The sequence below is a fragment of the Hemiscyllium ocellatum genome, chromosome 14 (assembly GCF_020745735.1).
Source record: "Hemiscyllium ocellatum isolate sHemOce1 chromosome 14, sHemOce1.pat.X.cur, whole genome shotgun sequence".
Lineage (NCBI taxonomy): Eukaryota > Metazoa > Chordata > Chondrichthyes > Orectolobiformes > Hemiscylliidae > Hemiscyllium > Hemiscyllium ocellatum.
Window position 1 is genome coordinate 62,957,808 of NC_083414.1, and position 14,987 is coordinate 62,972,794.

At 40.8% G+C, this 14,987-nt stretch overlaps 1 protein-coding gene across 1 annotated transcript in view; it reads left to right on the forward strand.

Moving 5' to 3' along the window:
• Positions 1-14,987, forward strand: part of rad18 (RAD18 E3 ubiquitin protein ligase) — a 299,135-nt gene that overhangs the window by 107,191 nt on the left and 176,957 nt on the right. Inside the window, exon 7 of the mRNA XM_060835233.1 lies at positions 14,089-14,273. Within this exon, the coding sequence (XP_060691216.1) occupies positions 14,089-14,273 (185 nt within the window). The remainder of the gene's footprint in view (positions 1-14,088; positions 14,274-14,987) is intronic.

The window sequence follows — 14,987 nt, forward strand, 5'->3', positions numbered from 1 at the left end:
CTGATAAGTAGCAAGTAACATTTGCATAATGCAAATACCAGGCTATGACCGTCAACAATAAGGGATAATCTCATCACTGCCCCTTTGACACTCAGTGGTGTTACTGTCACTGAATCTCCCACTATCAATATCCGGGGCATTACTGTTGACCAGAAACTCAACTGGATTTGCCTGATAAAATACAGTAGCTACATGAGCAGGTTAGAGGTTAGGAGTACTGCAGTGTGTAACTCACACCCTAATTCCCCATCTGCAAGGCACACGTCAGGAGTGCGATGGAATACTCCTCACTTACCTGGATGGGTGCAGCCCTAACAACAATCAAGAACTCCAAGACAAAGCAACCAGCTTGGTTAGCATCACATCCACTCTCTCCATAATGATGCTCAGCAGCAGCAGTGTGTGCTATCTATAAGATACACTGCATATGTTCACTAAAGATCCTCCATCAGTACCTTTCAAAACTATGACCACTTCCAGCCGATGCATGGGAAGCTGCAAAGTTCCTGTCCAAGCCACTCCACATTCTAACTGTTGGGCCAAATTCCTTGTATTCCCTCCATAATCACCTATCTTCAGTGGGTGGACTGCAGCAATTCAAGAATATACCTCACCACCGCTGCCTTAAGGGGCAGGCAATAAATGTTGGGCCCAGCCAGCGATGCCCACATCCCACAAGGTAATAAAACAAAAAGATTGGCTGTTGGATCTAAGAGATTAAGGAACGCATGTTAAGTCAGTGACCTGTGTTCAGAATTTGTGTGCAGGTTTAATGAAGACACATTAAACAAGCTAGTACTGAGAGACTGCTGAGGTGTTCTGAAAATAAACAGCTGTGCCTGCTGGTTGAGGAACTTTAAAGTGGAAATAGGGTAACCCATCTCGAAAGTTTGAGCATCTGTAAGATTGTTGTTGAGGGTAATAGTTGAATCGTTATTTTTGACATTTCTAACAAAACTGTTTTGACTAATTTTGTACAATCATTTGCCTTTTCTCCCTTTTGTATGGAATAAACTTTTGATTTTTTTTTCCTTTACAAAACATATCAGCAGTCTCTTGTGAATATGTTCAGTGCCTGACCACAAGGGTAGACACATTGCAAAAATAAAACTTCTGGTCTCTCAAGCTGGGCTTCACACAGGGATCTGATTTGTCTAGTATTCCCATCAGTTCGGATCATACTAATTATTTTATACTCGCAAAAGGACTTGTTGACTGATGCAAGACTGAAACAGGTCATGTTAAAGTTGTAAGCTTCGTTGCATATGACTATAAGAAACATGAACTTTGTTTCCTTGCCTTTCTCGACTTGCAGCCATTGACATAATTGACCTTTCCAACATATTCCCACTGTTCAGTTCAGTGAGAGTGTAATCACATGATTCCATTCTTATGTGCCCAGTGGTAGTCAGAGAAGCAGTTGTGTCGGCTATTCTTGTTGCGCATGCAACATTACGTCCAGTGACTTCCAAAGATTTGATCTGTACCACCTCCTGTTTCTCATCTGCATGTTTCCTGTCCCTGGGCAATACTCTAAAATACAGCAGCAATTAACCACACGCACAGCTTTACCTCGCATCAATTCCGACCATTTCTCCAGCTACCTATCAGTTATTGGACTTACTGTCTGACATCAGTTACTGTAAAAGCAGAAATTTCTTCCAGCTTAATTGATCTTTTCTCTCCTGAGATATTAATGGACTGATTGTATTTTCAGCAATTTTATGTTTCTAAAATAAGGATAGTGATTGACAGATGCTTTCGGAATTGGAAAGCACTTTTCAGTGATGTTCCACAGTCTTGGCTGTGTTCCTGTTGTGGTATACATTATTGATTTAGACTTAGATAATGATGTGGGCAGCAAATTGGCCATGTGATTGACAGTGAAGAGATGTCTGTCAACCTGCACGATGGTATCAGTGGCTTCGTTGATCAGGTGGAAAAGTAGCAAATGGGATTCAAACTGGAGAAGTACGAGGACATGTATTTTGGAAGGGCAAACAAAGCGTGGGAATGCACAAGAAAATGGGAGGATATTCAGAGAACCAAAGGGAGCGAGACACCTGGAGTGCGTATCCACAGACCCTGAAAGTGTCCAGAGAGACACAAAAGGTGGTAACTAAGGCACGTGGATGTTTTCCTTCATTGTGCAAGGTATGGAATTCAAGAGCAGGATGTAACATGGAATTATGTGTACAATTCTGGTCACCACATTTGAGGAAAGACCTTATTGCTCTGGCAAGGCTACAGAGGAGATTTACAAGATATTGCCCAGACTTGAACGTTGTAACTATGAGGAAAGATTGGATTGGCTGGGGTTGTTTTCCTGAGAACAAAGGAGGGTAAAGTTTAACTTAACTGAGGTGTAAAAAGTAATGAGGGACTTGGATAGGCCTATATCTCCTTGGATTCCTAAGGAGCTCCAGGTTTAAATTGATTGGCAGAAGGGTTAAAATGTGTTGCTGGAAAAGCTTTTCCAGCAACACATTTTCAGCTCTGATCTCCAGCACCTGCAGTCCTCACTTTCTCCTGGCAGAAGGGTTAGACAGGATATGAGGGGGAAAAATATTGCTTAGAGGGTAGAATTTAATGTCCAGTTTTGTCTCAAAACCTTCAACTCATTTTAAAGAGACCTGGATGTGACCAAGAAGAGCTGTCACCTGCAAGACTGCAGAACGGTGCTGGGAAGTGGGATTTAGAATAGGTGGCCAATTTCTTCAACCACCACAGATACATTGGGCTGAATGGCCTGTTTATGTTCCATATGTTTTCTGTGGTTCTATGAAGAGACTTAGAAACATGGAAAAGCCATGGGCGGCACGGTGGCACAGTGGTTAGCACTGCTGCCTTACAGCAGCCTGAGACCTGGGTTCAATTCCCGACTCAGGCGACAGACTGTGTGGAGTTTGCACGTTCTCCCCGTGTCTGCGTGGGTTTCCTCCGGGTGCTCCGGTTTCCTCCCACAGTCCAAAGATGTGCGGGTCAGGTGAATTGGCCATGCTAAATTGCCCGTAGTGTTAGGTAAGGGGTAAATGTGGGGGTATGGGTTGCGCTTCGGCGGGTCGGTGTGGACTTGTTGGGCCGAAGGGCCTGTTTCCACACTGTAAGTCTAATCTAACGCACATCTTCCTTTCTCACAGACTTCGGTCTGTTGTGTCTGCTCTGTCAATATTTTCTTCCACTGTTATTTTACTGTTCAGGAATAGATGCCTCAGAATGTGTGTGTAGTTTGTCATTGGCTTCTCTCATAACTTTATTGTTTGGCGGCATGTCTCTACTTGAGTTACCTACATATTTTTTCCAACCTTTTAGTGGCTTTTAAAGTTTTATGGGCAGCATGGTGGCACAGTGGTTCGCACTGCTGCCTCACAGCGCCAGAGACCCGGGTTCATTTCCTGCCTCAGCGACTGACTGTGTGGAGTTTGCACGTTCTCCCCGTGTCTGCGTGGGTTTCCTCCGGTTTCCTCCCACAGTCCAAAGATGTGCACGTCAGGTGAATTGGCCATGCTAAATTGCCCGTAGTGTTAGGTAAGGGGTAAATGTAGGGGTATGGGTGGGTTACGCTTCGGCGGGTCGATGTGGACTTGTTGGGCCGAAGGGCCTGTTTCCACACTGTAATGTAATCTAAAAAAAAATCTAATAATCTAATGGAAGTTGCTTCTCTAGATTACTTTGTCATTGATTTACAAGGCAACTTTCTAACTCTTTTGGCTGCCAAACCGTTTCATGTGGAACTTGGCCATTTCTCCCATGTGGTCTCTTGGGGTCAGGAACCAGACTCATCAGAACAAAAACACATGCGTATAATCCCTATAGTGTGGAAACAGACCATTCGGCCCAAAAAATGATTATTTGAAGAGCATCCCACCCTTTCCCTGTAACCCTATATTTCTCATGGTTCACATGCCTAACCTACACACCCCTGAACACTATGGATAATGTACCATGATCAATCCACCTAACTTGCACATCTTTGGACTGTGGGAGGAAATCAGAGCACCCAGCAGAAACCCCGCAGACACTGGGAGAACATGTAAACTCCACACAGTCAGTCACCTGATGCTGGAATTGAACCCAGATCCCTGGTGCTGTGGGGCAGCAATGCTAACCACTGAGCCATCTTGCTGACCTGCAACAAGGCATCGGTACATTAAGTCAAGACAAGCATCACCTTCTACAGGCTGCCTAGTCTTGGTTGTTATCTCCAATGTCGTAGACATGATCAAATTGTTTCCTGAAGCTGTAATTGTTTTTCCTTTCACTCAGAGCTGTATAGTAATCCTTTGAGCGGTGTTCTTTACTATTGTGGAAATCTGACAGCCTGCTTCCAGCTGATTGGAGACCTGTGTCATTTTGTTAGTGCGGCTGAAATGGAACGAGGTCTGATTGCGATGGCAGAGTGGCCAGAAGCAATCAGAAATCCAGTAGATTTTGTAAGGACTGTGAATTTGCTCCACGAGCTAAATCAGTTTACACAGGGACCTGACACTTCAGAATAAAACTTGTGGGCTGCAGATCTGTTAAGGCTTTAGCAGTTCCATCAGCCTTGCTAGTTGGAAACATTAGAACAGAATCATCATTTCCATCATTGGAGTGAAAATTATAAAATAAGCAGCACTGAAGGAGTGTATTTGGGCCTTCGAGTTATGTGCCTGCTATTTCTAGAGTGATTCAGTTAGTCCCACTTACTTGTTCTTTCCTTGTGTCTATGCAAATGTTTCTGCCTCAATTGCTCAACCAGTTTTTCTTTTAAAGGCTTCCATTACACATGTAACCGCTTCTCTATTGGGAACTACATTCTAAAGCACAGTTATTTTATGTCTGAGGAATTGTTTTGTTTCCTGGTGTTACTTCTTGACCTTTTGCCAATCACATTTAATTCGTATCATTCAGTTATCATTCCTACAACCTTTGGAAGTAATATCCAAACCATTCATGCTTTAGACATCCACATTTAGTCTCCTTGTAGCCTATTTTGCTGCAAGGATGTCAAGCTCAGCTTTTCCAGGTGCAATCCATCATTTCCAGAGTAATTGTAGCAAAACTCTTCTGTGACCTCCAAAGCACTCGCATCCTTTCTACAGTTTAGTGCCCAGAATTGGGCGCAATTCTCTACCTGTGGACAAAGTAGTGTTTATGTAGGTTTAGTGTGACTTACTTCCTTTTGTTTTGTATTCTGTTGTTCGAGTTATAGGGTGTTGGACCTTGTCAATTTTATTGATTCCTTTGTTAATCTGATCTGTCACCTTCAAAGACTTGCACGTAGGCACCTTCAGGAAATCTTTTCATTCGTATACTCTCTTATAACTACTACGTTGAAGTTGTATTACCTATCTGATTTCTTCCTACCAAACGTTGTCATCTCTTAACTTGTGTGTTGAATTACATCTGAAAATGTGTTGCTGGAAAAGCGCAGGAGGTCAGGCAGCATCAAAGGAGCAGGAGATTCGACGTTTTGGGCATGAGCCCTTCTTCAGGAATGAGGAGAGTGTGCCAAGCAGGCTAAGATATAAAAGGTAGGGAGGAGGGACTTGGGGAGGGGTGTTGGAAATGCGATAGGTGGAAGGTGGTTAAGGTGACGGTGATAGGCCGGAGTGGGGATGGGGGTGGAGAGGTCAGGAAGAAGATTGCAGGTTAGGAAGGTGGTGCTGAGTTCGAGGGTTGGGACTGAGACAAGGTGGGGGGAGGGGAAATGAGGAAACTGGAGAAATCTGAGTTCAGATTTTCAGCTCTGATCTGCAGTCCTCACTTTCTCCCTGTTGAATTACATCTGCCACATTCTGCCTGATTGTCCCTATGCTCCTGAAGTCTATTGCTATTTTCCTCAGTGTTGACTATCCTAAAATGTTTCTAGTCATCTGCAAATTTTGAACCAGTTACTTTTGGACCCCTCTTGTTTCATTGTAGGAATCAATTCCAGAGAATTGTTAAACTTTGTCCCTCAACCTAATTTCTTATGATGATTTATTTTTTTCACAGGATGTGGTTGTCACTGGCTACTTGACCATTTACTGCCTATCCCTAATTGCCTTTGAGAAGATGGTGGTGAACTACCTTCTTGAGCTGCTGTAGACCATTGTGCTATTGAATACACCCATAGTACTGTCAGGGAGAGAGTTCCAGGATTTTGATCCTAGAATGGCAATACAGCTTCAAGATGAGATGTCTTGTGGCTTGGAGAGGAACCTGCAGTTGATGATGATCCCATCCATCTGCTACCCTTGACCTTCTAGGGCAGTGCCATCATTGAAAAGTGACTATTTTTATTGAGGCAGTTTCAGTGCAGATATTATACCTGAACACAACCCTGCCCTCACCTGACACCCACTCTCAAGCCCACTAAAACCATTAGTACCTCCTCTCAATGCTAATTTATTCAAGTATATCACAGACCCCCCTCCCTGATTTCCAAACTTACATCGTCCTTCTCTACATTGAGAAAGTACTCATTTCAAACCTTACCCATGTTTGCTGGCTCCTCATACACATTGCCACTTTGATCCCAATGGGCCCTGGTTATTATCTTGCCCTTGCTACTCTTATAAAATGTCTTTTGGTTTTCCTTAATGCTTCTCATGTCCCCTCTTTACTCTCCTAATTTCTTTTCATTCAATCCCCTGCAATTCGTGTACTCTAGAGAATCTGCTGTTTTGAACCCTAGGTATTTGCCATAAGCTTACATCCCTTGGCATCCAAGTTTCTCTGAACCTGTTGGTCTCACCCTTCAATTTTACAGGAATATCATGGGCCTGCAATCTCTCTATTACCCTTTTGAGTGACTGCCACTGCTCTGATGTGGATTTTCCTGCAAGTGGTTGCTCCAAGTCTAATTTGGCCAGGGCCTGTCTTACCTTATTAAAATTAGCCTTCCCCCAGTTCTTAAAAAATACAATTCTGGGATGGAGCTTCATCATATAAATAGTTCATGATCTGTGGTAGATCTGGTCTTGATGACTAAATGTCCTTTTTTTAAAAGTCATTTGTGTACTCTGTGTTCTTCATTGCCGTTATCCACCGCAATGTTGATTGTTTAGTTGCTGTATGATTGTGAACAGCCAGTTTCATTGAATTTACTTAGCAGACAATGAATGTCACATTTAGTGTAATTTTCAGGTTTGAGTATTAAACATTGGCATTTAGTGATGGATGTCTGATGGCGTCATTAATACAGATTTATGTATTGAATCATAAGCTTGATACGTTACACACAAAGTAAGTGAAATCTCCAAGAAGGCAGTGACATTTGGGAATTGTTTCTGTTTGTATGTTTTTGTATGTGTGCTTTTATATGCATGCCATGGAATTACTCTATTCACCAGCATATGCCACAGCAAACATAGACTTAAAGGCTTTGCACACTTGATGGATGATGAAAAATAATAGTGAAGGTATTTGAAAGAGGTAATGCAAACATAACTGTATGACAAAAGCAGAAGTCATCAAATTGCAATTATAATTGAGTACGTTGCTATGAATTACAGGTAGTTCTATAACGTGGCTGTTGCGTTCCTATGTGACACCGTGTTGTAGGAAAGCGAGCAGTGTAAGTATTGCGGGGTTTGGGTTGCAAACCACCTACAGTATTAGTAAAAATCAAAACAAAAATAGTAGTTAGCCTAACACAAATGATACCACAGTCTAAGTAAATCTTTAATTCGTATATTTTAATGAAACACGACAGTGAAACACTTTAACACTAAAATCACTGATGCTGCACTGAATGTTTCATGAAGCTCTTCACCAGAAAGTGCGCGTATGCCAACTGGCCTTGTGATGCCGATGCGGAAGTCCCGTCCTCCTCACAATTCTCCCTTGGTTTGAAACAAAGTTCCTTCTAAATGTAGACTGTAATTTCCAGTTTCAAGCTAAGTTTCAAGGCTTGCAGTGCTGATTGCATGCCTGTTTTAGCTGAACATACTGAATTTGCATTTAGCAGACAGAGTATTGTGAGGCTGGGTTTTGCTGTTTCGATAGTGCTGGGGATGAAATTGTGTAACAGTGAACGTGAGTTAATTTTATAAACAAAAAGACCCACAATTCACAAATCGCATTACAGCCAAATCATGTTTGATACATGTGCGTTATAGCAAAACAACCTAGAATCATAAAATTCCTACTTTGTCGAAACAGGCCATTTAGTCCAACAACTCCACATTGACCCTCCGAAGAGTATCCCACCCAGACCTATTACTCTACATTACCCCTGACTAATGCACCTAATCCATACATCCCTAAACACTATGGGCAATTTAGCATGGCTAATTCACCTAATTTGCACATCTTTGGACTGTAGAGTTACATTCATTGTTGCTGGGAACTAAAAGCAAAACATCAAAGTCATAGTATACAAGATCTGAAATTATAGATAATTTCTAATCAACCTGTTCAGAGATGGTATTACACATTTCCAGGGCAGATGCAACTTGAACCTGGGACTCCTGGATCAAAGGCAGGGTCACTACCACTGCACTACAGGGGCAGTTCAGGTCTAAAGTTATAGAATGGTTGAAATTTTGGGTACATGGCCGACAAAATAAAATTACTATGTTGAAGACAAGACCAGGATGGTTCAATGACCTGGATACAAACTTGAGTTTGAAGAAAATAATTATCCAAGTGAAAAGTCACTTCATTTTAAAATGTCCCAGTCTGGGAAAATGGGTTAAAATTGCAAAAGGTTAAAAATCAAGTTGGGTATGAATCTATGACAAGAGCCTAAATAAAAACAAGAGTAGTGCAGTTACCTTTTGATGCTTGCTCCATCATTTAATGAAGCATAAATTTTCACCAGCTCCCATGAACTTAATTACCTTTGTTACCAAATTTCTACCATTCCTTATCTATAAAGATGCATAGTGACTGAGCAACTGTAGCTCTCTGGTGGAAGGACAATGTCCCCTGAAGTTAGATTCCTCAAACAATGGAAATATCCTTTCAAAATAAACCCTGTCAAGTCAACCTCACCAAGTCCAAGAACTGCATAAACAGAAATTTCAGAACTCAGCATGTCCTGTGGTGAGAAAGCAAGAGTAATGCTTCCAGGCCAGTGACCCTCAAAACGGATTGTAGGTTGGAAGAGTGGTTTACTTGTTGAATATAGGGGTTGGGTGAAGTGGGGGTTGGGGAAGGAATTGGACAAGTGAGTGGAGAGATGGAGATGGAAATGGAGCCCAGAGACAGAGTAAACGACAGTTAGGTGGACTAAATGATGGATGACCTTAAGACAGGGAGAAAGAAAAGCTGATAACGGGAATCGTAAGTAGGTGTAAGTGGGGTTGGCTGTGCTGAAAGCAACCTGTGTCATGACAAGGTCTGGGGGGTGAGGGGGGAGTAAAGGCTTTGAGTCCTGAAGGCTGCAGGGTTCTCCAGTGGAAACCCCCCCCGAATTCAAGGGGCCTCCACAAGGATGGAAAGCTCCCCTTGATATCTTGGAGGAAATCAGGAATACCTGGTCATGTGAAGTTGGCCATCGGAGCTTTTCCAACTAAACGCTTTACCTGGCTGAACAGAGTTTCAGGCGTTAAGCTTTAGAACAGTATCCTGATGGATCTACTAAATGAGGTGCATATCCATTGAAAATAGAACATTCCTCCAAGCTATGTTCTTCCATTAATGTTTATAGATTCCTTGCCCATGTAATAAACAGGATTTTTATAATCTTTGTTCAGTGCATGCGATTAAATTGCCTGTTATATGAAGCTCTTAAATCTGCGTTATGGTGTATCAGACTACTGTTCAGCAGGTCTGTTTATTGGCAGTTATTCCCTACACTGCAGTCCACTGAAGGGTATCAGATAGTTCTTCTGTAATGTGATAATTGCGTTCTTGTGCAACCCAGTGTTCTGCTATTACACACGTTCTGTTATTGCGAATTGCATGTCATTTTGATGAAATGGAGACACGTTGGAAAAAGCGCAAATTTTTAAAATGTGTTAGCTATAATGTGATTACAGCACCAACACTTTAAGCGCTGTTTCTAAAGAGTGATTTTTCTATAATGTGGGATTGTACAAGAATGCAGCCATCATGTTATGGAAGAACTATCTGTATGTCAAATACAACACTTTGTCTTCAGTTTTATAGTTATTGCAGATATGAAGTTTATAAGATTTTGTTTGAGACTGCTTCTTCAGTTTTGTACTGTGTTAGCTTTGACCTGTTCTGAATTCAGCCTAGCAACATATTGCGATGTTTGATCCCTAATGGATAATGGGGATTCAGGTTGTTCTGCTGGGAAGAAAGTACAAGATATTCTCACGTGTGGACAATAGCAAGGACATCTGTCATGACTTTGGTTAGACTTGCTCTCTAGGCTTCGCAAAAGCATGTTAGGAATGTCTCGCTTAATACATGATTACATTTTAAACTGTCTGTTTCAATCCAGGTAGAATGGAATTGGAGGTTTAGAAAAGAAATCTGTGTTACATTAGCTACGAGACAGAGAGGGAGCCAGTCTCTGTTGTTTAACGTGCTGAATAGAAGTGGAACTTTTACTCAGATTAACAGCTTTAAATTCATGTGGATTAGAACAAAGGTGCAAGATTAGAGGTAAGATCTCCAGTTCAACCCTCATCTTGAAAGTCATAAGGAAAAAGGACAGGGAACCCCTGAACAGTAGCTTTGAATGAGTTTCTGATGAAGGAAGTATCCAATTGAGGGAGAGGGTAAGTAGATGGGAATTTTAGTTCTGTCTTTAAAGTTGAATGGGGAACGCTTTCTGTCATTTAAAGTTACTTTGAAAACGACATTTAGTAAAACTTGAAATTTAGTTAAGTGCTCCTTTCAGTCGGTCACTGAAACTTACATTTCGTCTTCAAAGTTATCGTTCTTTACAAAGATCGTAGCACAGCCTTGAGGCACGTGATTGAGTATGAAGCTGCACTGCCTTGAGATTGATGATATGACAGGAAATAAAGAATTGCAAAGAAAGGAAGTTCTAATATTTCTGCTTTATATCTCAAGTTGTAATCCCAATTGTTGTGAAGCATGGCATATGCTACCTGTTACAGTTGAATCCTTGATGTTTGGTTTCAATCTGTATGAAAATCTTAAGAGCCCATCAGAACAAATCACCATTTCTAAAATGCTAATAACAGAATTATAATGTAGAGTCATAGAATCATACAGAATGGAACCAGACCTGTTAGTCCAACCAGTCCATGCCAATCATGTTCCCAGACTAAACTAGTCCCAACTGCCTGCACTTGGCCCAGATCCCTCCAAACGTTTCTTATTCATGTACTTATCTCAATGTCTTTTAATTGTTGTAACTGTACCCACATCCATCGCTTCCTTTGGAAGCTCATTCCATACATGAATCACGTCTGTGTCATTTTAAAATCTTTCCCCTCTCACCTTAAAAACATGGCCCCAGTCTTGAAATCCACCACCTTATGGAAGTGACACTTGCCTTTCACCTTATTTATAACCTTCATGATTTTATGAACCTTTGTAAGGTCACATCTCAACCTGCTTCGCTCCAGTTAAAAAGAAGTCCCAGCCTATCCAGCCTCTCCTTATAACTCAAACCCTCCCTTCCTGACAATTTCCTGGTAAATCTCTTCTAAACCCTCCCCAGCCTAATAATATCCTTTTCTAGAACAGAGCTTGGATTCAAGATGGTGTTTACATTGAGTGACTTCTTGTAAGCTCCCTACAACAGATCTAACTCTAGCATTTTTTTGTAACTGTTCTCCACTTATAAGCTTACATTCTAACTCTGTTACAATTCTTGCTAATATTGATCTCACCTTGTGAGATGTAACCTATATGCCTCTGTTTACATCTTTTTACAAACTCTGATACGTACTCCTTGCTTACTATGATCTGCCTGTATTATTTGTAAAGAAAGCTGTCATGTACTTTGGTACACATGACAATAAATCACTCAATCAAGGCTAGAGCTGGGCACAGTGGTCCAGAAGAGGCCTCACCAACGTTCTCTACAATCTCAAAATAACACCCCAGCTCCTATACTCAAAGGTCTGAACATCAAAGGCAAGCATGCTAAACCCAATCTATATGTGGTGCAAACTTCAAAGATTTACGTACCTAAACCCCTAAGTTTCTCTGTTCTACAGCACTACCCATGGCCCTACTTTTAATTGTATAATCTTGCATTTGTTTTACCAGAATGTGATACTGTATATTGGAGTACCACTGAATTGATGGGATCTATTCCCTATTTTTCACTCTGTCATATAGGGGTTAAGTACCTGCTCTAAGCCAGTTGAACTATGCTGGTAGTATAGATCCCATTTTTGTGAATCGTTGACAGAGGTATCAGAGAGATGTGAACCAAACAACCAGATAAACCGGGAGCACATTACTCCCACTTCTACAACAAACTAAGAGGAAGTTTGAGCCTTAATTAAGCCATTGCAGCTTATCAATTTTCATTCAGTCATTTAACTTGAATGATTCGATTTAATTCTCTTTTTTTGATCATTAAATTTCTACTTATTTATTCAAGCAAACTATTGAGTAAATTTTTGATGCAAAAATTGACTTCGAACTATCAGAAGTAGATGGTACAAAGATTAACTTTATGATTTTCACAATTGATCATGGATCCTATTTTAATTGAACTTTACCTCTAGGGATTTATAGATAATTAAAGTTTGCAGACTGGGTCAGATAATTAAACTATATTCAGTTTGATGAAAATTGGATGCATTTAGAATGAGCCCTGCCCTCATCACCCTCATTTGGTCAATTTCTTAGAACTGTGATGTTTTTGTTTCAGTAGCTACATAATATTCGCATTGTCTGAGAAGAAGTGGACTATTCCTCCACTTACATCCTCCAAATAAATGTCTTATTTTCTAATTTGGTCCTCCTTCATTTTCTGTCTTATAAAGCAGAAGGCTGTCATAAAATATACTATCACTGTATTGGACCTGTGTTGCTCTCAGCATCCTTTATTTGTGCTTTTTTGTTGCTTTTTTATTTCTTTTGCCCTTCTAGAAAAATGGGCATTTTATTTTTACAGTGCTACTCCCATTTTCTACTATAGGGACCCTTCTGTCTTAGTAATTGACATTGGGTAATTATTAAGAGTATCCAACTATTGTCTTGGGCAGAGGCTACAAAAGTATAGGTATGGAAATAGAGCCATCTAGGTATATGTCTGAAGAGAATATTTGACACATGAGAACAATCAAGAACTAATCTTAGTTTACAGCTCTTTATAATAGTGTGACTTTCTTCATTTAAAATGAGGCCTAGTGAATTTATGTTCTCTTGGGCTGAAAGTTAAATATATACAGCATTGGGTTGTGTTTGCTAGATTCTGAGGGGCGACGTCTAACTTATAGCTAAATTCTGTGAAAGTTCTGATGAGCTAAATGCAAAAGCAAGTAATGCAGTTTCGAGTGGACTGTATTGTTCAAAGACTTTCCATGACTTTTTTGGAAGAGGATGAGAGAGGAGCTCAACTTTATTCCTAACCTCTATTCTAAATTGACTTTGTCTAATGGCTGAAGTGTTACTTTTCCTGGAATGCTAGAGAAACACAGCAAATTTGGCAGCATCCATGGAGAAAGAAAAAGAGAAAAGATTTTGACAAAGATTCATATTGGAGTTAACGTTTTGAGTCTGATAAGTTTCTTCAAGAGCTTCTCTCTGTACCTCTCTCCACGCATGCTGCCAGGCCTGTTGTGTTTCTCCAGTGTTCTCTGCATTTCTTTTGCCATTAATTTTCCTAGGGTGACAAAACATGAAACATCCTGTGAGGATGTGGAGTGCAGTATGATTGCAGTGGTGGCATTGTGAATCAGCACCTCAATTGACCGAAGAGGTTTGCCCCACTTGCTTTCATTCTTGGGTTGATCCTGAGGCGTCATGCACTTAATTTAGTTGCTTAGATGTCTTATTATGAGAGTTGGATACAGTTAAGGAGCAACCAGAGTGGTGCAATATCCTTGATTTGGGGAAAATGGAGGATTGATAAAGAAGCAGTGTTGTGGAAGAGTTTCAACAGAACAGGTGCACCTGTACCTTTGCTTTGTTATTGCTGTGATCAAAGCTACTTCATTCTGGGAAGCTGTTATTAACAAGGTGTATTCTCTTGTTTGTTTTCTACTCAAGCTCTGTGAACCAAAGGAAGCTGCTACCTAAACTAGTGTACAATCTGCTTTCTGAGAGAGATTTGAGGAAGAAGTTAAAGGAATGTGGACTGTCAACTCAAGGCACTAAAGCACAGATGGTTAAACGACACCAGACATTTGTGCAGACCTACAATTCGCAGTGTGACTCTTTAAACCCCAGATCAGGTGAGTAAGACCCTCTAAGTTGTCAGGAGTAAAACAACATTGCATATGCGCGTTCTTTCTCTATGAAAGTTTTATCTTTAATGTTTATACATATTTAAATTAAGTCAAATGGGAACAACCCCCCACCACTATCAAAAATTAACTGATCAAATGCAAGTGAATGTTAGAATTTTGAAAACAAAGTTAAGTTTAACTTTTGAAAATGCATGTGTACTGCAAAAGATTCCCGAATTGTGAAGATAATTATGGAAAAGATCAGTTAATACTTTTTGCAGAAATCAATGTCAGCCATTCACCCCCTCAGTGTGTGCTCCTCCATTCAAATTGGCCCCAGTTATTTTCTGGACCTATGAATACCTCCCTGCTTCCAGGTAATGCATTTTGCAATCTGATTTTCTTTTGGCAAAACAGTTCTGCCTAGCCCACCTTGGATTCCTAAATTGTGACTTATTCCTGCATAATGCTTCAACTCGGTGATTAATGATCCATTTGGAAGTGTCAGCTCCTTAGCCCTTCCAGCCAGACACTCAGAGCAGCAGGTAAACACAATAACCAGGACCTTATACTTATGCATTTAGCTCACCGTGGTTTTCCTGTCCATTAAACTCAATAGTGGAGGGGTTGGAGTCACAAGCTGATGAACAATTAAGTGGAACATCACAACCAGCGCCTTAGAAGTTAATGGACATCATTATGTTGCATAGAAACCTTCAA